The sequence below is a fragment of the Zootoca vivipara genome, chromosome 5 (assembly GCF_963506605.1).
Source record: "Zootoca vivipara chromosome 5, rZooViv1.1, whole genome shotgun sequence".
NCBI classification, from domain to species: Eukaryota; Metazoa; Chordata; class Lepidosauria; order Squamata; family Lacertidae; genus Zootoca; species Zootoca vivipara.
Genome location: NC_083280.1, coordinates 11380743 through 11405344, shown reverse-complemented (window position 1 = coordinate 11405344; position 24602 = coordinate 11380743). Strand labels below are relative to the sequence as shown.

General features: G+C 46.3%; 1 protein-coding gene across 3 annotated transcripts; it reads right to left on the bottom strand.

Moving 5' to 3' along the window:
- Positions 1-1408: 1408 nt before the first annotated feature.
- Positions 1409-23123, bottom strand: ZMAT3 (zinc finger matrin-type 3). 3 transcript variants are annotated; one of them, XM_035134066.2, is made up of 7 exons: positions 22889-23122; positions 21136-21296; positions 18799-19127; positions 16509-16628; positions 14546-14712; positions 14260-14363; positions 1409-9696 (listed from the first exon to the last, which is right to left on the bottom strand). In XM_035134066.2, exons 3-7 carry the CDS (start codon positions 19069-19071, stop codon positions 9485-9487), a joined length of 876 nt encoding a protein of 291 aa, XP_034989957.1. In that variant the 5' UTR covers positions 19072-19127; positions 21136-21296; positions 22889-23122; the 3' UTR covers positions 1409-9484. The 3 variants fall into 3 exon arrangements, with proteins under 3 accessions (XP_034989957.1, XP_034989956.1, XP_034989958.1); XM_035134065.2 differs by lacking the exon at positions 21136-21296 and having other exon boundaries at positions 22889-23120; XM_035134067.2 differs by lacking the exons at positions 16509-16628; positions 21136-21296 and having other exon boundaries at positions 22889-23123.
- Positions 23124-24602: the final 1479 nt, after the last annotated feature.

Genomic DNA, 24602 nt, shown 5'->3' with positions numbered 1-24602 from the left:
AAATGTGACCGATACTTCATATTTCAAAACTCAAACCTCTATAACAAAGCTTCATTTTACCAATTCCCTGCAGCGGTTTCCTTTAGCTAAAAAAAAAAAAGCTACTTTTGTGGTTGTTACTGTTGATATTAACAGATTACCCTAAACAGGTATGAATCTCAATTAGGAGAAGTGCTGTCTCCTGAAAGATTAACCTGCTGCAAGGCTCTGGAGGCCACGAAAAAAGAACATTTCTGAAGGAATTGTGGCTTCTGAAATCTTTCTTCTCACAAAAGGAATATATAGTAATCCACCTGGCTCCAGACCAGGTGTGGGGAACTTTTGGCCCTTCATATGTTGCCGAACTACAATTCCCATTATTCCTGGCTGTTGGTTGTGCTTTGCTTGGGCTGATGGGAGATGCAGTTCAGCAGCATCTAGAGCAGGCATCCCCAAACTGCGACCCTCCAGATTTTTTGGCCTACAACTCCCATGATCCCTAGCTAACAGGACCAGTGGTCGGGGAGGATGGGAATTGTAGTCCAAAACATCTGGAGGGCCGAAGTTTGGGGATGCCTGATCTAGAGCAACGTTTCCCAAACTTGGGTCTCTAGCTGTTTTTGGACTACAACTCCTCCCATCATCCCTAGCTAGCAGGACCAGTGGTCAGGAATGATGGGAACTGTAGTCCTAGATATTTTATTTAGATTTGATTTCCACAGGATGCAAGTGAGAATCACAGCATCTTTCATTGTGTCTTGATTTATAGGAGCAGTGGAGGCTGATCTATTAGGCAAATGGGGCACTGCCCCACCACTCTCAGTCTGCCCCTGCCGCCTGCCTTCTTTTTTACTACCAGTCCAGGAGGTGACCCTGGCTGTCAGCTTCCTCCTCAGTCTCAGTTTTGCCCCTCTAGGACTGAGCAGGGTGGAGCATGGGGATAAAAGCTTAATTATTTGGCTTGGCCGGTCATCGGCTGTGGCTCTCTGCCATTTGTTCAGGGCAGTCTACTGTTGCTTTCTGCCCCACCATTCCCAAAATGGGGACCACCCACCACTGACTAGGAGACCACTCAAATACTACTTTCCTAACTTAGGAAGGCCCTCTGTATTATGACACTTCTTAAAGTATCGCTGTTTCCCCATCTTGCTGCAGATTTTCAACAATGAGCAAGAGCAGCTCTCTCATGAGCCCGGCCTATCTTGGAATACACTGTGGGAGTTCAAGCCCCACTTTGGGCAAAAGATTCCTGCATTGCAGGGGAATGGACTAATTTTTGCAGGTGGAAGGTGTTCTTTTCCATCTCAGTGACTAGAAAACTTCCCTTCCCTTCCAAAGTGTCCCTGTGCATGGAGACGGACATGTCAACATGGATGCAAAAAGAAAAGGCATTTTAACAAGGCCATGATAACAATGTTCTAAACAGCAAGACAAAGAAGTTTTTTTTAATTAAAAAAGAAGCAGCAAAATAACATATACAGTAGTTCCAACATGTATGACAAGCAATCTGCTTTGCCTGGGCAAAACCATCATAAGACATGTCCGACATTTATTGCTAAGCAGCACTTATATTGTTTTTATTCTCACAGTGTATTTATACCATAACAGGAATATGTTTTCAAATCAATTCTCTGCACCGTGGTGAAAGGGGGAAATGGTGGAGGGGGGGCACTATATTTTAATTAGCCTGTTAACAAGGTCATTAAGAGTCAGTAATGATGGGGAGGTGGGCAAAAGGATATAGCCTTCGGAGAAATGGGAAGCAAAAACCAAACACATGGTAATGGATCACTCCCAAAAATCAGCTGCTGATGAAGAGAACAAATAGGCACAGCAAGATCAAGAGTATTAATAACCATGGTTTACGAAGTGGTTGCACACACACACAGTGGCCCATTTGCATGTCATGCTAAACCATGGATGAAGAAGAAGAAGCGAAGAAGAGTTTGGATTTGATACCCTGCTTTATCACTACCCTAAGGAGTCTCAAAGCAGCTAACATTCTCCTTTCCCTTCCTCTCCCACAACAAACACTCTGTGAGGTGAGTGGGGCTGAGAGACTTCAAAGAAGTGTGACTAGCCCAAGGTCACCCAGCAGCTGCATATGGAGGAGCGGACACACGAACAGGGGCATCTTCTAGACCAGGAATCCCCAAACTGCGGCCCTCCAGATGTTTAGGCCTACAGCTCCCATGATCCCTAGCTAATAGGACCAGTGGTCAGGGAAGATGGGAATTGTGGTCCAAAACATATGGAGGGCCGAAGTTTGGGGGTCCCTATTCTAGACTCTCTACCATGGTTAACCAAAAGCAAAAGCTTCCAAACTCCTCTTCCCAGCCATGAGGGAGGAGACAGGGCAAGGAGGAGAGTGTTGTGTTGCCTTTCTGGTTTAGGATAATGTGTGAACAGACTTCTATATCTACCTTGTCTTCCTGTCATATGATAAGGAGATTAATGCTATGGACCAGGTGCCAGATATGTGGCAGAACTGTTTTCTGCATGTACCCGAAGCCATAACAGAAGAGGTAACAAGTTTTTTTTTTAATTTTCTGAGGAAGAAAATTTGTTAAAATTTCCAAAGGAAAAAACCAACAACCTAGTTGGTTAGGCTATTGACTGGGAGCAGCTTAGTATGGGTAGGACAACTTTTACAGTTTTGCTTAAATGGACTGTGCCTTGTTTACATTAAGGTAAGCAAAGCATCACAGTCAAAATCTCACAACCCCGAATGACCCACATTTCTCTCCAGAGGAGTTTTTGTTAGGCAAGCCCATCAGGGAACTTGGAGGAACTTCAGAGGGCACATTCTCTGTTTGTTGATTTCAGCATCAAGCGTGACTGAGGACCAGAGAATAATACTGGCATGTCGAACTTCCATAACCCGGATGCCAACTTGAACACGATACTTTTCAGTGGACGCAGTCCACACATGCAGCTGGGAACTAGCAAGATGCATGCATGCGTGAACAAGCCCCCTAAGCAGTAAAAGGAACATGAGGTTCTTCTGGTGAGTAATAGAACAGTGCAGCAAGAATGAGATGCAAGCCCATTCGTGTGACTATTGGCAGGTTTCAACACAACATGGCAATTAATGTCCCCTACAATCCAAATGGTACACCTTTTATTATAATGCTGTGCAAATTCTACAGACACTGCATAATGGCCTTGTGAGTGGCATAACATGGCTTTGTTGTGCTCACATTGTACAGTGCATCACAGAACCACAATTTTAAGACTCCGAAGCCATTAATTGGACATAGAAACCCACAGGGCAAGTGCAGCAGGAACCACACATGCTAATACTTCTCAACCTTTTCCCCATTGGAGATATCCCACAATTCACACGCTCCTTCCTTATGAGGAAGTCCTCCAATTAATTGCCCAAACTGACCACACAGAATAGCGTTTTACCTCAACCAGGACTATTTCCCACGAAGCACAAGCTGTAGAGATTTCCTTCCTCCCCACCCCACCCCCAATCCTATAAAATAATATGCAAGTGTCTCTGCGTCCAGTCCCTGTGTCCCTGTGTCTGCACTACTGCGCACGCACCCCACGGACACAGGGATTGGACGCAGAGACTGGACGCACACACACATACACGCTCTCCCCACCCCACCCCCACTTCCCGTTTCCCTGCGGCCGCCAACCGCCGCTCCCAGCCGGACTGAGCGTTGGCGGGGGGGGGGAGAGCGCACGCATGTGTGCATCCAGCAAGGACAGGTCCCGGGGTTTGGAGAAGCGCTGCGCAAACGCTTCTCCAAACCCAGGGATGTCTCCTTCCTGTCGGCGGCTGGGGGAGAGGAAGGAAGGAGGAGAAAGGGCTGCTTTCTCCTCCTTCATTCCTGTCCCACTGACGCCGACAGGAAGGACAGGTCCCGGGGTTCAGAGAAGCGCTGCGCAAGCGCTTCTCCAAACCCCAGGATGTCTCCTTCCTGTCGGCGGCTGGGGGAGAGGAAGGAAGGAGGAGAAAGGGCTGCTTTCTCCTCCTTCATACCTGTCCCCCTGCCGCCGACAGGAAGGACAGATCCCGGGGTTCAGAGAAGCGCTGCGCAAGCACTTCTCCGAACCCTGGGATGTTCTAGCGCCCGTTTACTTAACGGACTGAATTACACTAGTTCATTCATATATTTGATAAAGCATCCTTGCAAGGTGTGGTCAGTTATGGAGATGGGTCCTGGGACTGATTGCAAGGATGTATCTGTGGACCAGTGTAGATGCAACGTTGGCCTTGTTAACTGCATTTACAGAGACTAGGTCCAAGCCTTGGGAGAATGTACTTGTTTCTCAAGCGTTCCACTCCTCCATAAAGCAAATTCCCCTCCTCTCTTCACAGCAGTTAAGCAGTGTGTTGTCACTTAACTGGAGGAGAGTTGGAGGGGCCATGCATTCTTGCAACTGGTCCCCGGTTTGTTAACTGCAGATATCAGAAAGCCAGCATCACAACAGCACTTGCCCACCCTAGCCATGAAACGAAGATCCATGTGAATACCCGTCCACACTATTTTCTATTTTGCAGAGGCAAGATGAAGGAAACCTGCAAAAGTAATATTGAATAAGAGATCAACATGAGATGGTCAGGAGCTGTAAGAGAGAATGGGCAGATATATGCATACACACGCGACACACATGGGGAAATCAGCAATGTCAAAACAGCTCTGCCCCACCATTTCCCATGAGGATGAAATCACAAGTTCTGATATCATGAGTGGTCCTCAGTCATGGGCAATCACATCACTCCTACCCCAAATGACTGGTTGCTATTAGCAGGGAATGTTTGCTTGACAATTCCTTTCCAATTTCTGGAGGTTCATATCATCTGAGGTTCTACGGTGTGAAAAGTTCATCTTTGCATCTAACACACATATTGGGGGAGGAGAGCAGGGAGGAAAAACACATGTCAACATAATAAATAATTAGTAAGATGAGAACTTTAAAAAAAAACCAGAGGAATGATATGGATACCTTCAAGGTTAATGACACAAACATTAAATGAAACATATAGGATAAAGGCTTAAATATCTTTTAGCTCCTCAGTGGTCAGCATGACCAAATAAATAGGGGGGGGAACACAGATTAGTAGCAGCAAATATCAATCAATTTACTGGCCATTAAGAAAACCACTTATTTCCCCCCTCCCTCTCCCACCACCACCCTTATTAATCCAGACAGAAGATGCTCAGATCAGGTGGGCCTGTGCAAAAGATCTGCTATTTTCAGAACAGTGCCCTTCATAAACCATATATTTCAGAACAGAGATGTGCTGTTCCAAATTAAAAATACAGAGTTTCAAGACAAATACAAACCAGTCTCTGGCTCACCACTACTCATTCAAGTGGGCTCTCAGGTTTGGTTTCATGCAGTCTCATCTCATCTCTCTTTTCCTGAATGGAATCCACTGTAGTATGGACCTCATGAAATATAAATTCTCTTCCTCCCCACTAGGGATCAGTTGTAACAGACCACTCATGCCTCTTGGAAAGCTGAACACCAGAGGACAAACTGGGGCAAAGAACAAGACGGCACAAAGGCCCTTTCTCCCAAATTCTGAGGCTATGAAAGCTATGGTTGTTCAAGAGAGTTGAAATTAAACAGGGGTTAAAACCAACAGAAGCATCAGCAGAGGATGGATGGATGGATGGATGGATGGATGGATGGATGGATGGATGGATGGCAAACCAAATAACCTTCCTATCCCAGCCAGCCATGAACACTCTGAATTTGCAGTCGTCTGCACATTTATCTGAGAGTTTAAGCCCCATCCAACCCATTGGGACTTGCTTCTGAACCAACATGCATAGGATCTGGCTGTCTATACCCTTGGCCAAATTAGCAACTGGTACAGTACATAACACTTCCCCACTGAAATCAAGAGGATTGCAGAAGTGGCAGCTCTCCTTGCGTCATCAACTCTCCTGCTCTGAAGTCGAGTGCCTACCTCACAGTGCTCACACAGGAATGATGGAAAACAGGGGACTGGGAAAGGGGAACACTGCTGCCTGCCCGGATCCATAAAACTAGAGGGCTAAAAGTCAAAATAAATAAATAAAAGAGCATGGCAAAAATGCATTTTTCCTTTCCAAGAAGGTCCAAAAGCTATACAAAAAGAGGAGCATGGGCAGGGCTTGTGCCACACAAGCCTTTTTTATTTACATTATTTTAAAAACCTGAAGCGGTGGGATTCAGAACCTGTGCCAATTCACAGCAGGGGGAGGTGTGTTTGTTTGTTTGTTTGTTTACTGCTGTTTACATTTGAAAGGTTCTCTGCAGGCACTAAATCAGCACATCAGAGAGAGTGTTGCACTGAGCCTTTCTCCTTGTTGCATAAGTCTACTGCCTGCAAGGAGTCTGGGGTTAAAGAGGCAGAGAGCATTCGAGAATGCAATTCCCCCACTTGCAGACTTGAAGTGGTAAAGTCCACGGCAGAGGGCCTTCTCGGTAGTGGCACCCACCCTGTGGAATACCCTCCCACCAGAGGTCAAAGAGAACAACAATTACCAGACCTTTAGAAGGCATCTCAAGGCAGCCCTGTTTAGGGAAGCTTTTAATGTTTGATGGATTTCTGTATTTTAGTATTTTGTTGGAAGCCACCCAGAGTGGCTGGGAGAACCCGGCCAGATGGGCGGGGTATAAATAAATAAATTATTATTATTATTATTATTATTATTATTATTATTATTATTATTATTACATTCCAGTCCGTCCCTTTTGTTTTGTGCAGACCAGCACCTTGTCTCTTGAGATGTACCTTTTTGCGGGTTTTGAGAGAGAGAGAATATTTAAAGGGAAGTACCAAAGCAATGCACGGGAACTCAAGAAACAAAAGCATGGCAACTCATATTAATGCATGAAGCTTCCTTAGACAGAGTCAGACCATTGGTCATGTAGGTCAGTATTGTCTACATCAGGGTTTCCCAAACTTGGGTCTCCAGGTGTTTTTGGACTACCATCATCCCCAGCTAGCAGGACCAGTGGTCAGAGATGATGGGAATCATAGTCCAGAAACAACTGGAAAGGCACTCTTTTCTCAGTCCTACCCGGGAGATGTCAGGGATCAACCCTGAGACCTTTTGCATGCAAAGCAGATGTTCTGCCACTGAGCTGCCAACCCAACCCCACTTGTTGATTTCTCGGTTAAATGAATCTGCTAAGCAACAAAATTTAGGAGTGGTTTCACCCATCCATGAAGGTCACGGGACCTTCTGTTCTTCAGCAGCCGAATAGGCATGCAATCCCAGCTGGCAGTATGTAAGGAAAGGGAATGCCAACTCCCCTAAACAATGAGACTTCAGAAGGAAGATGATGATTGCAAGCATGCCTGAGACAAGAGGCAATGTCCAGCTATCTGTCACTATTCCAGCAGCCAAGGTCAGATGCTTCCAATTGAGCACAGATTCATCCGGCTACGGCTGGCAATGCATAAACCTCACAAACGCCATGCTTCCAATCGCTGGCGGCCATCATTGTGAAATTATGAACTTGTTCAGGGCTACCTTCCACCTCTAGAGCTTATTGAAATAGCACCTTCCGTTAAAATTGAGTGAATATGCCGAACCGGCAAATGTAGCTATGAAAATCAGGGATCAAGAAGAGGCCATCTATAAGGGGGTCTGGAAACCTTTCACAGAATATTTGAAGAGTAAAAATGCAAGTAGGATTTGAATGAAAAACATCAGTAAATATGTACTGGGCAATAAATGAAAAGGATAGGACACAGAATAATCAAAATATGCAGCAACATTAGAAATTATGGGGAAACCATGGAGGGGGGGAGGGGAAGTCAAGTGGTAAATGAATATAAATGGGAAAATATGTATTTTGTATTAAATTTGTAAATGTTTGAAATTTATACATTAAAAAGAGATAGTACCCTCCGATCCGGAGGAAATCATTTCCCATTATTATTATTATTAGTAGTAGTAGTAGTAGTACAAATGAAAAGTGTGAAATAAAACTCATCCACAGCTATGAAGCTGAAGGGAAGTAAAAGACGCCAGGTATTCAGTAGGCTTAACCTTTAGAATGGCTTTCAGTGTTAAATGTATTGAAATGACTAGGATCCTTTTGTCACATGTAAGCTAGGGAGGCCAGCCCAATCCACTGTCAGGGGTTTGGAATTGTGTGCTCCAAAACACCCTCCCACTTCTGCGAGTGGAATGGCTCAAATTCATATTACCTCCACGTCAAAAATTGCCTGCATTTTTAACCATTTGTGACCGCTTGTGGCTTTTGTTATATTCTCCTTTCAAAAGGCACAATTTGCATGAATGCATATTGTCTGTCTTTCTCCCCCCCTCCCCCTCCTCACATTACATTGTCTTGATAACCCTATACCAGGCTTCCCCAAACTCGGCCCTCCAGATGTTTTGAGACTACAATTCTCATCATCCTTGACCACTGGTGCTGTTAGCTAGGGATGATGGGAGTTGTAGTTCCAAAACATCTGGAGGGCTGAGTTTGGGGATGCCTGCCCTACACTGTATTTGATGTTTATGGTTTGTAAACCAAATAAACTGAAACTGGGATATTCACATACTTCATTTTGCATTGGATGCTGTAAAAAAAACCAAAAAACCTATGCACCTGGAACACCAACCCCCTTTTAAAAAATGACTGGTTTCAACTTTGTTGGAGGGGAGGGCAATGGGTATGAAAGGAAACGGTGACAAAATGCCATGGGGACAATAGGCTTTTGCTGGCTTTGGAGGGGGAGAGATAAACGTCTGGCCCCATATCTACTTTCTAAGCAAGTTACCCAAACTGCCCTGAAGAGTTTTAGGTTTTCCTCTCTTCTCTATGCCCACCAGCAGAATCTTTGCAAACAAAGATGTCTTATACCAACTATGTCTCTGCAGCCCAGTATTGGCAATTCTTAATAGGAACAGCTCGCCAAGGCCTTGGGGCAGAGGTCTTCCCCAGCCCTGGTACCCAAGAGCCTTTGATGCAACTGAAGGTGCACAGGCTCAAAGCCAGGACCTCCTGTTAGCAAGGGGTGCGCTCTACCATTGCGCTCTGGCCTGTCGACGGAGCTATGACCCCTGGCGCAGCACTGTGGATAACTGCCCCTTCTGCAGCTATAGTGGAATGCAGGGTGGAGAAAAAGATGGCGAAGAAGAGAGAAAAGGGCAAAACTTGCGCCCTGCCTGTTTGTGGTTCCGGTGTTTCCCAGGCCAAGACCACTCATGCAAAGGGGAGCATAGGGGTAGGGGGAAGAAGGCAAGGTTGAGCCTTAGCGAATGAGCAAACACAACATGGAAAACTTGGCATCCTGAAGCGCATACTCGTGTGCCAAATTTTTTAAAAACATTTTGCTTCACCTATTCCGCCGCTGGCTTTGTAGGTGCTTTAAAACACACACAGAGAGAGGAAGAGAGAGCGCTGGAGAGCAGACCTCCTAAGGCACAGAGCAGAAAAAGCAGGGCGAACGGCAAGCAGCAGGCAAGAGAAGTTGCCCCCTCCATCAGGGCTGGTGGGAGGGAGGGAGGAGCCAGCGGGAATCGTTGTCTCATTGTACGTAGCCAAGGTTCTCCATCTCGTTCTTGTAGCGCTGCTCAGACACTTTGCTCTTGTGCTGCTTGCTCTCTAGGTGCTGCCGGAACTCGGCCTCTTCACTGGCGCCAGCGTTGCACATGGAGCAGTAGAACTGGCCGCTGGGGGTGACGCACATGGCGAGGTCACGTGGGATACGCTGGCGGGAGCGAGGGTTGAAATAAGGGCCTGCAGGAAGAGGGGAGGGAGCGGAAGGGAAAAGCCATTCATGTCCTGCCAGAGAGAAGTCTTAGGGCCAGTTCACACTGGCCAAAAACATTAGAAAAAGTCCAGGCACAGGATCAGGTCAAACGACCATCTGCATGGTGCAGCATCTTGTCCTCACCATATGTTGTTGATGCTGATTTATTAACCTTATATACCACCCTTCCTCAATCTCAGGGCGGTTCACAACATACAAGTACAACATAAGAAACACAAAAATCATAGAATCGTAGAGTTGGAAGGGACCCCAAGGGTCCTGCAGATCAATTCTTGGATTTGGCTTGGTCTATAGGGATGCGGGTGGCGCTGTGGGTTAAACCACAGAGCCTAGGGCTTGCCGATCAGAAGGTCGGCGGTTCGAATCGCCGCGACGGGGTGAGCTCCCGTTGCTCGGTCCCAGCTCCTGCCCACCTAGCAGTTCGAAAGCACATCAAAGTGCAAGTAGATAAATAGGTACCACTACAGCGGGAAGGTAAACCTTGTTTCCGTGTGCTGCTCTGGTTCGCCAGAAGCGGCTTTGTCATGCTGGCCACATGACCTGGAAGCTGTATGCTGGCTCCCTTGGCCAATAATGCGAGATGAGCGCCGCAACCCGAGTCGGTCACGACTGGACCTAATGGTCAAGGGTCCCTTTACCTTTTATTCATTGTGTCATTTGTCTTATGCATAGTGGGTTTTATGCATGTTACATATTTGTGGACAACAAGCGGGCATGGACATAAATCAGGCACGTCCGGTGAGCAAGAAGACACTGTTTCAGCCTCCTTGCCTACAAGAAGCCTCTATGCAGGTAGGAAAAATATTTTGTGATGTATTATGGCCTTTTGCGTTCTATGCGGCAGCTAAACTGGTGACTGGGAGTGGATGCTGAGACCAGATAACACTGGTCCTGAATGACCTACATTGGCTCCAACTACATGTCTGAGCACAATTCAAAGTGTTGGTGCAGACTTTAAAACCCTAAATGGTCTCGGCTCCACCCCCATCGTTCAGCTCAGACACTGAGGTCCAGCTCCGAGGGCCTTCTGGCAGTTCCCTCACTGCAGGAAGTGAGGTTACAAGGAACCAGACAAGGGCCTTCTAGTGGCGCCCACCCTGTGGAACGCCCTCCCACCAGATGTCAAGGAAATAAACAACTATCTGACTTTTAGAAGACATCTGAAGGCTGCCCTGTTTAGGGAAGCTTTTTATGTTAGATGTTTTATCATGTTTTTAATATTCTGTTGGGAGCTGCCCAGAGTGGCTGGGGAAACCCAGCCAGATGGGCAGGGTATAAATAATAAATTAGTAGTAGTAGTAGTAGTAGTAGTAGTAGTAGTAGTATCTCATAGAATCACAGAATTGTAGAGACAGAAGGGACCCTGGGGGTCATCTACTCCAACCCCTGCAATGCAGGAATCTCAACTCAAGCATCCATGACAGATGGCCATCCAACCTGTTCTGACTTTAATTCTGCATTGGGTTCTATCCCATGTTAGTCCTACTCAAAGCAGACCCATTGAAAATAAAGGATATGAATGAATAACTTAGGCCCATTCATTTCAGGGGCTCTATTCTTAGCAATATTACAGGGATGGTCCTAAAAGGTAGCCTAGAAATCTCAAATAAATCCATGCAATTCAACCAAGATCACTCCAATGAGCCTAAAGCTTTCTAAACATATTTCAGTTACGTCTTGACAAAGCTAAAGCACCTCTTGACCTACTCAAAACAAGTAAACAAACTGTCTGTCTCCTGGATTGTTTATTAAAAATTCCGCTCCGGAAATGCCGGGGGTGAAAAGGATTCCCACAGCAGATGGCCTTGGAGGGTGGCTAACCAGCTCTCTCTTTCAGGACGACGGCAACACGAAGAGGATCCAGGAGCAATGTGGCAGGAGTCAAATGACCTGGCCTCACGCCAAGGAAACGGAGCAGAAAATTGCCCCCCGCTCTGAGCAGCATCAGAGAAGGGCAGATGGCAAATTAAGTTCTGGAGTGAGAAACCAAGGCTCACTAATTGGCAGACATACCCAAGCAAACTTTGGATGCTGTGAGGGCAAAGACAGGTAGACAGACAGGGGTCATGGGGGGTGGGGGAGACAAAATCAGACAAGTAAGTCTTTAGTGGACGTTTTCTGCAGCACTGACTGCCCAGGTTCTTAAGCTCTGGAAACCTCAGGACAAAGCCTTCGCAAAGCCAAAAGGCACAAGAAAATGTTTTTTTAAAAAAAGAAATACAAGACTCCGGCCTCTGCTACCTTCCCTGCAGAAGAACATTTGTTCTCTTTAGTGTTTCTCATGCGTTCCTGCCCCAATTTCTCCCTGGCTCCCCACCACCAAGCCCGCACTCCTCTCCTACCTCTTCCCATCTATCTCACAATGCCTGGGCAGCATTCATCAACCTTGGGGACCAGGGATAGTATTGGACTACACCTCTGCACGGTGCAAGTTGCTTGTGAAGGAGCAACAATCAATACCATGTAACACAGGATCCTCCTGTGTGTGGGGGGGGGGGAGTAATAGTATCACTGTATTCTGCTCTGGTCAGACCTACTGGGCACCACAGTTCAAGAAGGATACAGACAAGCTGGAACGTGTCCAGAAGAGGGCAACCAAAATGGTCAAAGGCCTGGAAACGATGCCTTATGAGGAACGGCTTAGGGAGCTGGGTATGTTTAGCCTGGAGAAGAGAAGGTTAAGGGGTGATATGATAGCCATGTTCAAATATATAAAAGGATGTCATATAGAGGAGGGAGAAAGGTTGTTTTCCGCTGCTCCAGAGAAGCGGACACGGAGCAATGGATTCAAACTACAAGAAAGAAGATTCCACCTAAACATTAGGAAGAACTTCCTGAAAGTAAGAGCTGTTCGGCAGTGGAATTTGCTCCCAAGGAGTGTGGTGGAGTCTCCTTCTTTGGAGGTCTTTAAGCAGAGGCTTGACAGGCATATGTCAAGAATGCTTTGATGGTGTTTCCTGCTTGGCAGGGGGTTGGACTGGATGGCCCTTGTGGTCTCTTCCAACTCTATGATTCTAAGTGTGTGTGCCTGAAAACCTGCACACACCATCCTTTGTAAGGATCTGAAAACCCTTCAAATAACCCACAATCATCACCCATCGAGAAGGAAGCAAGCGGCATGGGCTCCATGTCATGTTGGCTGTTGGTTTACTGCTTGCTTTTTTCCCAGAGGGGTAGCTGAGTGTGTCACCTCTTTGTTGAAGCCAAAACAATATACAACTGAGCCAGGTTGGACTAGGACCTGGGAGACCAGGGTTCAAATCCCCACTTGGCCACGAAGTCCTCTGGGTGACCTCGAGTCAGTCAATTTCTCAGCCTACCCTACCTTGTGGGGTTGTTAGGAGGGAGGGGACCAGAAATACCATCTCGAGCTCCTTGGAGGGAAAGATGGGCTAGAAATTGAGAAAGTAAACAAATAAACTTGATTGTGGCATAAACTTTAACCGTTTGTGCGTCTAGGGAACCAGGCAGAGGGCCTTCTCGGCAGTGGCAACCTTCCTGTGGAACGCTCTTCCATCAGATGTCAAGGAGATAAAGAACTACACAACTTCTAGAAAACATCTGAAGGCAGCCCTATATCGGGAATTTTTAAATGTTTGGTTTGATCATGTTTCTTTTCTTTTTCCAATAAATTTTTATTATTTTCTTTTTCCCAATTTTTTAACCACATACAATACATAATCAACAACTATACAACAAATGGCTTTGCCAAGCCCTGACTTCCCTCCCCCCCCCAAGCAGGTAAATTATTTCATTCCACTCGCGCATTTTCTTAATTTTACTTAATATCAAGGATGAAGGGTTTATCTCAATCGCGCTAGTGTCTTCATATCTTTATAATTGTCTTTTACATATTCTACAAATTTACTCCACTCTTTCTGAAATCTCGTATCGTCCTGGTCCCGAATTCTGTAGGTCAGTTTAGCCATTTCCATATAATCTAACATTTTCGTCCGCCACTCTGCTATCAAAGGAACCTCTTATGATTTCCACTTTGGGGCTATTAATGTTCTTGCCGCCACAGTGGCATGTTTGATCATGTTTCTGCATATGCTGAAAGCTGCCCAGAGTGGCTGGGGTGACCCAGTCAGCTGGGCGGGGTAAAATTATTATTATTATTATTATTATTATTATTATTATTATTATTATTATTACTATAACCCACCAAAGTTTATGTTGTAATGAATGTCAGCCTTTAAAGTGTCATCGTCCCTACAACAACAACTTAGCCCGACTCCTCCCTGAATTATTTTGGGGATGGATCTGGGGAGCAGCACGAGATAAACTGCTGTGATCTAAGGGCCACAGAGCGGGTGGGGGGTCCCTGCCCAGCCCTATTAGGACACCTCCCACTTGCTGTGTCCCAGGCTACAGCTTCAGCTCTGGATGTAGAATTGGTAATTGGCTGCAATGATTCTGGAATCACAAGGTCTCTCATCCCTAACCTGGCTCTGCTATTGTGCAAAAGGAGGTCTCTAGCTTCAGCTAGAAGTAAAACACACTGAATAGGATGCAAATTAGGGAAGTACCTGTGTTACTCTGGACGGCATAGACGTTTCGTCTGCTCTGCATCATCTTGTATTCGTTCCCTACTTTCCGTATCTTCCTTTTGCCCATCACTTCTGATGACTCCCTGATGTTGTGAAGACGAAGACGAAGACGAAGACGAAGACGAAGAAGAAGAAGAAGAAGAAAGGAGCAGGGGTGTGTGGGAAGACAACGTGGAGATATATTTTACAGGCGTCACCAGACAAGGTTAGCAAAAGCCATTCCAATCACAATCCCTCACTCTCAAAGAAGTTCAGTAATACCTACGAGAATGCATTGTTCTGAGCTTCAGCCAGGCGCAGCCTCTTGGCGTGATTCTTCCCTTGGTAGTGAGCCTGGGCCACGGCCGGTGAACTGAATGAAGCGTCACACAATTTGCAGTAGTCGTTTTCCGTGGCCAGGATCACCCGCCCTCCTGGTTTTGAGGAAGCGCCCTGGTCGGAAAGGGGGAAAAGGCATTAAGGCACGCCAACGTGGCTCGTTCTGCAAAACGGATGTTCTTCTACTTATTCATTCAGTTGGTGGGCATTCTCAAGGACTGGCTGCATGAAGAGGAGTGATGGGAGACACCAGCTGGGGAACCCCCAGAGGAGGAAGGCTCAGAGTCAGGGGATTGGTGGTGGGACACTTAAGAGAGGAGATTGGAGGGAGGAGGTGCTGGACAATGGAGGGATAACAGGGTTAAGTGGGCAGAAAGAGACGGTGACAGGGAGCAGTTCAGACTCTGAGACTGAAGCAGAGGAGGAGGGTCAACAGACTGCTGAAGAATCCAGGGAGTCTCCTTCTCCTGCTGCAACAAGCTCCCCTCCCACCAGTATCCCAAAACACGCAGAATAATGAGGAGAGCTGAAAAGAGACCAAAGGTGCGCAGACACAGTTTGAGACTGCTTAGGAAACATCTGGGAGAGGAGGAGCCATAAAAAGGGGTACCTTCATTCCTGACAATTGCTCCATAAAGACCTACTGGGAAGTGTTGCTGAGGTATATGCTGTTTTGTTGGATAAAGAATTAATTTCACTGATAACGGAGCCCTGTGTCTTTCATACTGACCTATGTCTGACTCCAGGTCTGACAGGCACACAGTACAGGGCCTTTTCAGTGGTGGCTCCACAACTGTGGAAATCGATTCCGTGCAATGTTGGCCAAGCCCCATTCCAAAGTCTATTTAAACAGGCCTTAACAACCTGCCCCTTAGCACAAGCCCCATCCCTCAGTGCTTTTTAGTGAACCTCAACGACCTTTTTGCTTTCGCATTTAATGGCCAATTAAGATCCGGGCTACAGAAATGGTACTGTTGTCAATTTTTAAATATTACAGTTATGCTAGGTTGCAGTCACTGTACAGTCTATACTGGCTTCTAACAGTGTTTAGAGGAAATGTAAATTTAAGTGGTTATAATTTTGTTTTTTACTGCTTGTGTGCTGGTTTATCGTTGGTGAACAACTCTGGTTGGCAATTTCTTTTGCACCTACACTTTTCTGCAGTCACCCATAAGCATGAATGGTGCCCATAAGCATGAATGGCTCCCATTTACTTCTATGTGATGGGGGAAACGGTTGCAATCAGAGTGATCAAGGGCTTTACAGCAGGATCTAATAAAAAAATTTACAAAAGAAATTGTCTCCCCCCAGTGGCTGACCTCATCGGCTACTGTAATCTTCAACTCCCACCAAAACCTGCTTTTTTGTAGGAAAACCAAAGCAGCTTTCAGCAGAGCAGAGAAACAAGTACCTTTTTAAAAAATACATCATAAGGACACAGGAAGAGCCCCATCTGGCTCAACATTCAACATGTTTAGGAAGGCTTTTAATGTTTAATAGATTATTGTATTTTACTTTGCTGTTAGAAGCCGCCCAGAGTGGGGTCCTGCTTGAGGGTTTCCCAGGGGTATCACATTGCCCACTGTGAAAACAGAATAACAATAGAAGAAGAAGAAGAAGAAGAAGAAGAAGAAGAAGAAGAAGAAGAAGAAGAAGAAGAAGAAGAAGAAGAAGAACCTGAGAGCAACAGCGCTCTCCCTTCCTGTGTCTTCCAGCAAGCGGTATTCAGAGGCATGGCTGCTTCCGACTGTGTGGAATGAGGCACATGCATGCACAAAAGCACATGTCTCATAGACACTGGCCAGGGAGCACGTCCCCATCGAACTCAGTGGAACGCACTTCTGCGTCGACATGCTGTGGAACGCACACACTGTGGAACGCAAAGCAAAACCTTCATACAACTAACTCACCTGGGGTGGAAGGGAAACCACCGGTTGGGTGGCCGGCTCAAGGGAACTGCTCATCCTGGCAGGAGCTGGACAGCTGTTGGCAGCATAGTAATTCCGGAGTTTCTTACTATGGTTTTTACCCTGGAAAGAGAGCCTGCATTAACAGCTTTCATGGGCAGCCATATAGCTTTGCGACAAGAAAATGCGGCTGCAGGTGGGGTTTACTGTGAAGGTCGATGGAATCCTTAACTGTCAATATTAATCAAAAGAGAGGGGAAAGGTTCTTTAACTTCATCAGCACAACGTGGGTGTCATCAGCATTTTAGGAATTTTTTCACTTAATAGGCAATCCTATTTTGTTTGTTTATTATAGTCCACCTTTCTTCCAAGGAGCTCTAGGTGTTGTGAACCGCCCTGTAGGGCTAGGAAATATATTGCTATGTTGTCCAAAACCGGTTTCAAGTCCATATTGTGATATCAGTTCCATAGTTTTTGATTTGGCAATATATCGTGAACCATGATGTGTGTTAGGGCTGGGCAATATATAGTCCAAAACCAGTTTCAAGTACGTCTCATGATATTGGTTTCATAACTTTGACCTGGAAATATATTGCAAATCATGGTGTGCGCTTGCTATGCAAAAATCACAACGCAAGGGAAACGGTGAAGTCAGCCAATGCCTCTGCATAGCTCCATCCTTATTTCAGACATTGTGATCTATCAGTATATCGTGATGTTTAGCTGGTGATATATCACAAAGTTGAAAACCAGGTATTGCCCAGCGCTACCACCCTGAGATCTATGGATGAAGGGTAATATACATATTTAATAACTAATAAATAATAACATGGTTCTCTTCCTCCCTGCTTATCCTTGCAACAACCCTGCAGGTAGGTTAGGCTGAGAGACAGTGACTGGCCCAAGTTCACGCAGCAAGTTTCATGGCTGAGTAGAGACTTGAACCCTTGTCTACCAGGTCCTAGCTCAATCCTCTAACTACTACACCACACTTAATTTATTAGGGGCTGAATTCACGTGTGTGTGTGTGTGTGTGTGTGTGTGAGAGAGAGAGAGAGAGAGAGAGAGAGAGAGAGAGAGAGAGAGAGAGAGAGAGAGAGAGAGAGAGAGGTTGAATAAACAGCCTCCCACTGAACATGTAAAACTGCACACCCAGTTTTATCTTAAGAAGTGTGCATGCACACAAAAGCTTATACCAAGAACATACTTAGTTGGTCTCTAAGGTGCCACTGGACAATTTTTAAAAACATTTATATATATTTCGACTGTGTCAGACCAACACAGCTACCTACCTGAATCCTGCACACACACTTTGGTTGTAGTTTTCAGGCACCAAAAAAGATGCCTCGCATTGTGCAATAATGCACCTGTACACACAACCTCTTTTAGGATGTTTCCTTTTATGCTGTGCAACTGACTGCGGAGGTCAGCGGTATTACAAGTGGAGAGCAATTGTGCTAGACAGAAAAGATGCATTGCTAAAGAGGCCTAGGGAACATAGCGGCTCATTCTCTTGCGAGAGGCAGAATGCAACACTACTACTGTTACTACCACTACTATTGCTGGTAATTATTATTATTATTATAATGCATAGCATGTCTGTGTGTTCCAAGCACTTCACATAGTAATCCTTAAGGCAGGCCATGTAATCCTCATACTGCAAATCAGGAAGACTCGGGCTTCCCTAAGGCCGCTTAGTGAGTTCATGTCAGAAGTAACATTTGATCTGATTTTGAAGACATTACACCAGGGGTCAGGAACTGAATTTTGCCAGTTATCTCCTTGACCATCATGGGCCAAGTAAGACAGGTGGGTGGAGCAACCCACCTGGCCATCACCTGACATCACAGTGTCACCAGGTGAACTTTTCCACCCTTCCAAAGTGCTGTGTCTCCACCTCCATCATTCAGCCCAGACACTGAGGTCTAGCTCTGAGGGCTGTCTGGCAGTTCCCTCACTGCAAGAAGTGAAGTTACAGGGAACCAGGCAGAGGGCCTTCTCGGTAGTGGCACCTGCCCTGTGGAATGCCCTCACAGCAGATGTCAATGAGATAAACAACTTTTGGCCTTTTAGAAGACACCTGAAAGCAGCCCTGTACAGGGGAATTTTTGAATGTTTGATGTTTTATTATGCCTTTGCAGTTGGAAGCTGCCCAGAGTAGCTGGGGCAACCCATACAGTGGGGCAACCCATACAGCTGGGGCAACCCATACAGTGGCTGGGGTACAAATAATAAAATTATTCTTATTCTTATTGGTGGTGTGCAGTGCTGCTGTTCACAACTTCCTCCTCACCTGGTAATGAGCCTGGGCTTGCTGCGCAGAATTCAGCGTGACGTTACAAAGCCTGCAGCACAAAGGCTTACAAAGTTCCTCCAGCACAGGGTCCTGCTCCACCCCTGTAGCAAGGTCTTCATCTTGTGCGAGTGGCAAGGACGGCCCCAGTCCGAGATGTTTCTGTGGCGATAGTTGCAAGTTGGCTGCAGGCCTGGCGCCCACTGACATAGGAAGCGATGGAAGCCTCTCAGGAGGAGCAGGAGGAAATCCAGCTTGCTGCAAGAGGATCATTGGTCAAGAGAACTTCTGGCATCACTTCCTTTGACGACAGGAGACCAATGGCAGCTCTGGACCAGAAACACAGAGAAGTTCAATTAAGACAGGAGCATCCAACAGTAGGGTGTTATTTAAGGGGGTGAAATTTAATTTCCTGCCAATTTCTTTAGTGAGGGGTCATAAAGATATGGTTTGGGGTGTGAATAATTCAAATCTGCTATTATCTTTGTGACTGGACAACATTTAGCTTGGTAAGACTATGTTTGATGAAGAATCACACAAATGCTTTCAGAAAACCAAAAAATAGAATTTTAGCTCCTGAAAATGTCAGGTAATGCACAACAACAACAATAACAACACTTGGGGAGCTTACGGGGAACCAGACAGAGGGCCTTCTCGGTAGTGGCACCTGCCCTGTGGAACGCCCTCCCACCAGATGTCAAGGAAATAAACAACTATCTGACTTTTAGAAGACATCTGAAGGCTGCCCTGTTTAGGGAAGTTTTTAATGTTAGATGTTTTTGTTGTTGTTGTTTGGTCTTTTAGTCGTGTCCGACTCTTCATGACCCCATAGACCAGAGCACGCCAGGCACTCCTGTCTTCCAGTGCCTCCCACAGTTTGGTCAGACTCATGTTGGTGGCTTCGAGAACACTGTCCAACCATCTCGTCCCCATCTCCTTGTGCCCTCCATCTTTCCCAACATCAGGGTCTTTTCCAGGGAGTCTTCTCTTCTCATGAGGTGGCCAAAGTATTGGAGCCTCAGCTTCATGATCTGTCCTTCCAATGAGCACTCAGGGCTGATTTCCTTATATGTTTTATCATGTTTTTAATATTCTGTTGGGAGCTGCCCAGAGTGGCTGGGGAAACCCAGCCAGATGGGCAGAGTATAAATAATAAATAATTATTATCAATATCATTAAATTATAGAATTGTAGAGTTGGAAGGGACCCAAGGGTCATCTAGTCCAACCCCCTGCAATGCAGGAATCTGAGCTAAAGCATCCATGACAGATGGCCACCCAACCTCTGCTTAAAAGCCTCCAAGGAAGGAGAGTCCACCACCTCTCGTGGGAGTCTGTTCCACTGCTGAACAGCTCTTACTGTCAGAATTTTTTTTCTGAATGTTTAGTTGGAATCTCCTTTCTTGCAACTTGAAGCCATTGGTTTGAGTACTACCCTCCAGAGCAGGAGAAAATAAGCATGATCTCCATGTGACAGCCCTTAAGATATTTGAAGATGACTATCCCATCTCTTCTTGGTCTCCTCTTTTCCAGGTAAAACATACCCAGCTCCTTCAAGCTCTTATCCTGCTTCCCAATTTTCTGTCTTGTTGATATTGTCTGCATTTGGGCCTTCAATATTTCTCCTTTTAGAAACTCCCATCCTTCTTGGGCTCCCTTCTCACTGAGTATTTCTGACCAGCGGATCACACCCAGTAGCTCCTTCAGCTTTTCTTAAAATCTAGAGTGCATGTCTGACTACACTCAGTTTTTCCTTGCCTCTGTATCCTGAAACCCAGGAGAACATAATCACTTCCTCCCAAGTTTCTGAGCACTTCCACTTCATCAATCAGTTCCTCCCTATTGGTGAGCCAGATGCCAGTTCCCCGTGGGAAGCCAGCAAGCAGGACCTGAGAGCCACAGGAACTCTCCCCATTCATGATTCCCAGCAACTGGCATTCAGACCATACTGTCTCCAACAGTGGAGGGAGAACATAGTTATTGTACCTTCTTCTTTTTGTTATTCTTATACTGTCCACCCCAGGTGGCTTTCAGCACATATAAAAGCATAATAAGATGCCAAGCATTTTTTTTAAAAAAAAAATCTATACAGGGCTACCTTCAGATGTCTTCTAAAAGTTGTGTAGTTATTTATCTCATTGACATCTGAAGGGAGGGCATTCCACAGGGCAGGTGCCACTACCAAGAAGGCCCTCTACCTGGTTCCTTGTAACTTCATTCTCGCAGTGAGGGAACTGCCAGAAGGCCCTTGGAGCTGGACCTCTGTGCCCGGGCTGAACTATGGGGGTGGAGATGTAAAGGGCCGAGGCCATATAGGGCTTTAAAGGTCAGCACCAACCTTTGAATTGTTCTGAGAGCCAATGATACCCTGATCATCAATGAATTCATCTAAATCTTCCTCTAGAGCCGTGCCTCTTGTGGGAGCTGGTTCCAGAGTTTAACTATACGCTGGGTGAAGCTCATACCCTCCAACATTTCTCCAATGTAAATAGGTATGTCCTATTCAATAATAATAATAATAATAATATTTATACGCCGGCCATATGACTGGGTTGCCACAGCTACTTTGGGTAGCTTCCAACATATATCTAAACCTAATAAAACATTAAACATTTAAAAACTTCCCGCTACAGGGCTGCCTTCAGATGTCTTCTAAAGGCTGTATAGTTACTTATCTTCTTGGCTTGGGGCTCGAACAACTCCATACCCTCCAACATTTCTCTGATGAAAATAGGGAAAGCAGGACCTTCCGAGATCAAATCAGAAACCAGGGTGGCTTCTGTTAATCCTGGACTGTCCCTGGAAAATAGAAACACTGGGAGGGTCTGCAAGCTTTGTGAACTATGCACCATGCACAGGTTCAATCCCTAATGTCTCCAGGTAGACCTGGGAGGGACTCCCTGTCTGAAACCTTGGAGAGCTGCTGCCAGTCAGTGTTGTCAACACTGAGCTAGATGGGCCAATGATCTGACTTAATATAAGGCAGCTTTCCATGTAAAAGTTATTCATCCAGTGAAACGCAACATTTAGCTTTTAACTAGAAAAACAAACTATACTGCAAAGACGCGTCGCTATCTACCTGGTTTTTCCTCGCCTCTATGCTAAAGCAGCCAGGAAAAAAAACTTGAAAGCCTCACTATTACCTCGTTCAACTGCGGGAGCAAGGAGGGCACCTCAGATTATCCAGGAGCTCCAACTGGTGACATCATCACTCCTGCTCCGGAAAAAAAAAGTCTCAGGGCTTTGATCCCCTGCATCCCCCCACTACTACACTGCTGATTAAAACCTGCAGCATTAAAAAAGGCAAACTAAAACAAAAATATATATAGGCACAAGGAGAATCCTGTCTTGTAGACCTTTTCCCAACATGCTTCTGGTGGCTAATAAATCAAGCAAATGCATGAGGGAACATGGGCAAATGCTGGAAGCGCTAGAGATTTTCCAGAGATGCAAACGTGGCTCATTACTGTGCTTAAAGCCAGCATTCAAGTGTTGGTTTGGCCCACAGATTCGTTGAACAGGCCCCTTATCCTCAGTTCCCCCTTGTGTAAAATATAAAGGATGCAACACCGGGTGGTCTTATAACTAAAATATTATGTGCCTTTATTACCCTTCTTAAAGTGTGGGATTTGCACTTGAGGTGATAAGTCATTCGCTTAAGGGGGGGGGTTAAAAAGCAAATTCCTGGAGGATAAGACTTTGCCTGTTGCTGGCTATGACAGGGATAGTGCATGCTTCTGACTGCCATCATCATACGGTACTCAGCTTGCAAGTACAGTATCTGGCTATTAGAAGGCATATTAGAGGTGCTATAGATCACACATCCAACGCCAGGCACACACAGTATCCAATGCGATGCATTGCAAAGAAAACACCCCCCCCCCCTTTTGCAAAATGCCCCTAAAGAAGTGTGCAACGAAGCTTGGCACAGAACGCTGAACGAAGCCATGCACAGCCCTGTCCTAAGGCATACACGCAAGTCAACCCCACTTTGTCCAATGGGGCACGTAGGGTCGCAGCTGCTCTAGATGCCGGTTCCCCGGCTATTCTATTCCAGGCACATCGAGACGAGGACATGACGATGGACCTACCGGCTTCCCGAAGGCTGGTGGTGGAAGGAAAGAGGAGGCTCCTGCAAGGATTTCCCCAGAGATGGAGCCGGCCAGGCGCGCGCCGCATCCCCGAGCTTGGGATCTGGAAAGCTTTCGTGGCGCCTCCTTTATAACTTAAAAAGCCAGGTCTAAAGGGGCTACGAAGAGAACCGGTGGAGGGGCGAGAAAGCCGGTGGAGTGGGGGTGGGGGGGAGAGCAGCATAACCGGACACAGATGGAAACAGCTGCAGGAAGTGACTGCAGAGCAAAGCCGGGGAGGGGAGGAGACTTGGGAAAACTGCCCTGTCACGTCTCTCCCTGGGATCATGAGTCTCTCCCTGCGCAGGAGAGCGGATGAGAGGATGCGCTCGGCTCCTCGATCGCGTCTGTGCCTCCGGTTGCTCTCCCGTTTGGACCTTGCGAACCACCAGCCGCTAAGCAAAGCCCGGGCGGAGCATGCAAACTTCCTGGTGGCGTCTTAATAGGGACCTGCTGCAGGCTCTTCTCCCGCCCGCTTACTGGGGAGCAAAAGCTCAGTAGGGTTGCGCGGCGGCGTAGCGGTAGATCCCAAAGGGGTTGGCCGCTTCGCATCTGCGCGGTCCTAGGGGTATCTCCTGAGAAGGAAGCCCCGCTGACTTCCGAGGCATAGGATAATGACCCAACCCTCGGGAGCAAACCCGTTTGGAATTTGCTCCCCCAAAATTATGGGCGCATAGGACTGTGGAGCTGCGCCGGGTTATCCTGTGCGTTTTTACGCAGGAGTTCAGTGGGGCTTGTTCGCTCCCCAGTAAAAGAAGTGACATTGAGTTGCAGCTAAGGCTGTAACCCTGTACTGCTGCTTCCCTTTGTGTAAGCCCCATTGAATTCAGTGGGGTAACTTTGAGAAGACGTGCAGGATTGTGTTTATAACTCTATATAACTTGAGCTACTGTGCTCCCCCAAGTGAAGATTAATAAATCTGTTGTCCCTTTTCCAGTATTCAGACTAAAAGGGTGGGGTCCTGGCCCTCCTACCTTTTGTGGTTACGGCTGCCTTAGTTTTTAGAAGGCAACAGGTAATAATTTGGCTAAATTTGGGGAGGGGTCATTAAGGAACCCCATATCTTCTCCCCTCCCCCCCCATTAGAGCAATGACCCTCTCCCAAATCGCACTGCACATGGTGCAGTTATAGTCCCTTTTCCATACAACTGGATGGAGAGAAGGACGTAAAATTAGGGTAACGGTATTTGTGCAAGTATTTTCCCAATAGCAGGCTGTTTTTGCTGTTCCATAATAGTGAATGGTCACTGCTGACCTACTTGTGCAGTTGTGGCGCAGTTGTAAAAGCTGGGGACACAATTTACCATACAGCTGAAAACCTGTTGTTCCAAGAGTCGGGGGTCTTTAGAGGCTTCCCAACTAGCCTGGAACCTCTAGAATTGTACTCCTGTAGTCAGCTTCCTGTACAACCAATTGGGTTGAGCCAAGCCTTATTCATTTTTGACCACATCCAGCTTACCATTATCCATGGTTCTTACATTCCAGGTTCCTATGCAATATTTTTCTTTACAGCATCGGACTTTCCTTTCGCTTCCAGGCATATCCGCAACTGAGCGACCTTTCTGCTTTGGCCCAGCCACTTCATCAGCTCTGAATCTACTTGTACTTGTCTCTTGAGAGTCCCATGGACTGCAAGAAGATCAAATCTATCCATTCTTAAGGAAATCAGCCCTGA

Coding starts and splice junctions, on each gene's coding strand:
- ZMAT3 (XM_035134066.2), bottom strand. CDS start 19,071: ATGATCCTCTTGCAGCAAGCTGGATTTCCTCCTGCTCCTCCTGAGAGG. Junction 16,629..18,798: donor AAGCCCAGGCTCATTACCAG/GTGAGGAGGAAG, acceptor CTCTCTTTCCAG/GGTAAAAACCATAGTAAGAA. Junction 14,364..14,545: donor GCTCAGAACAATGCATTCTC/GTAGGTATTACT, acceptor TCACAACATCAG/GGAGTCATCAGAAGTGATGG.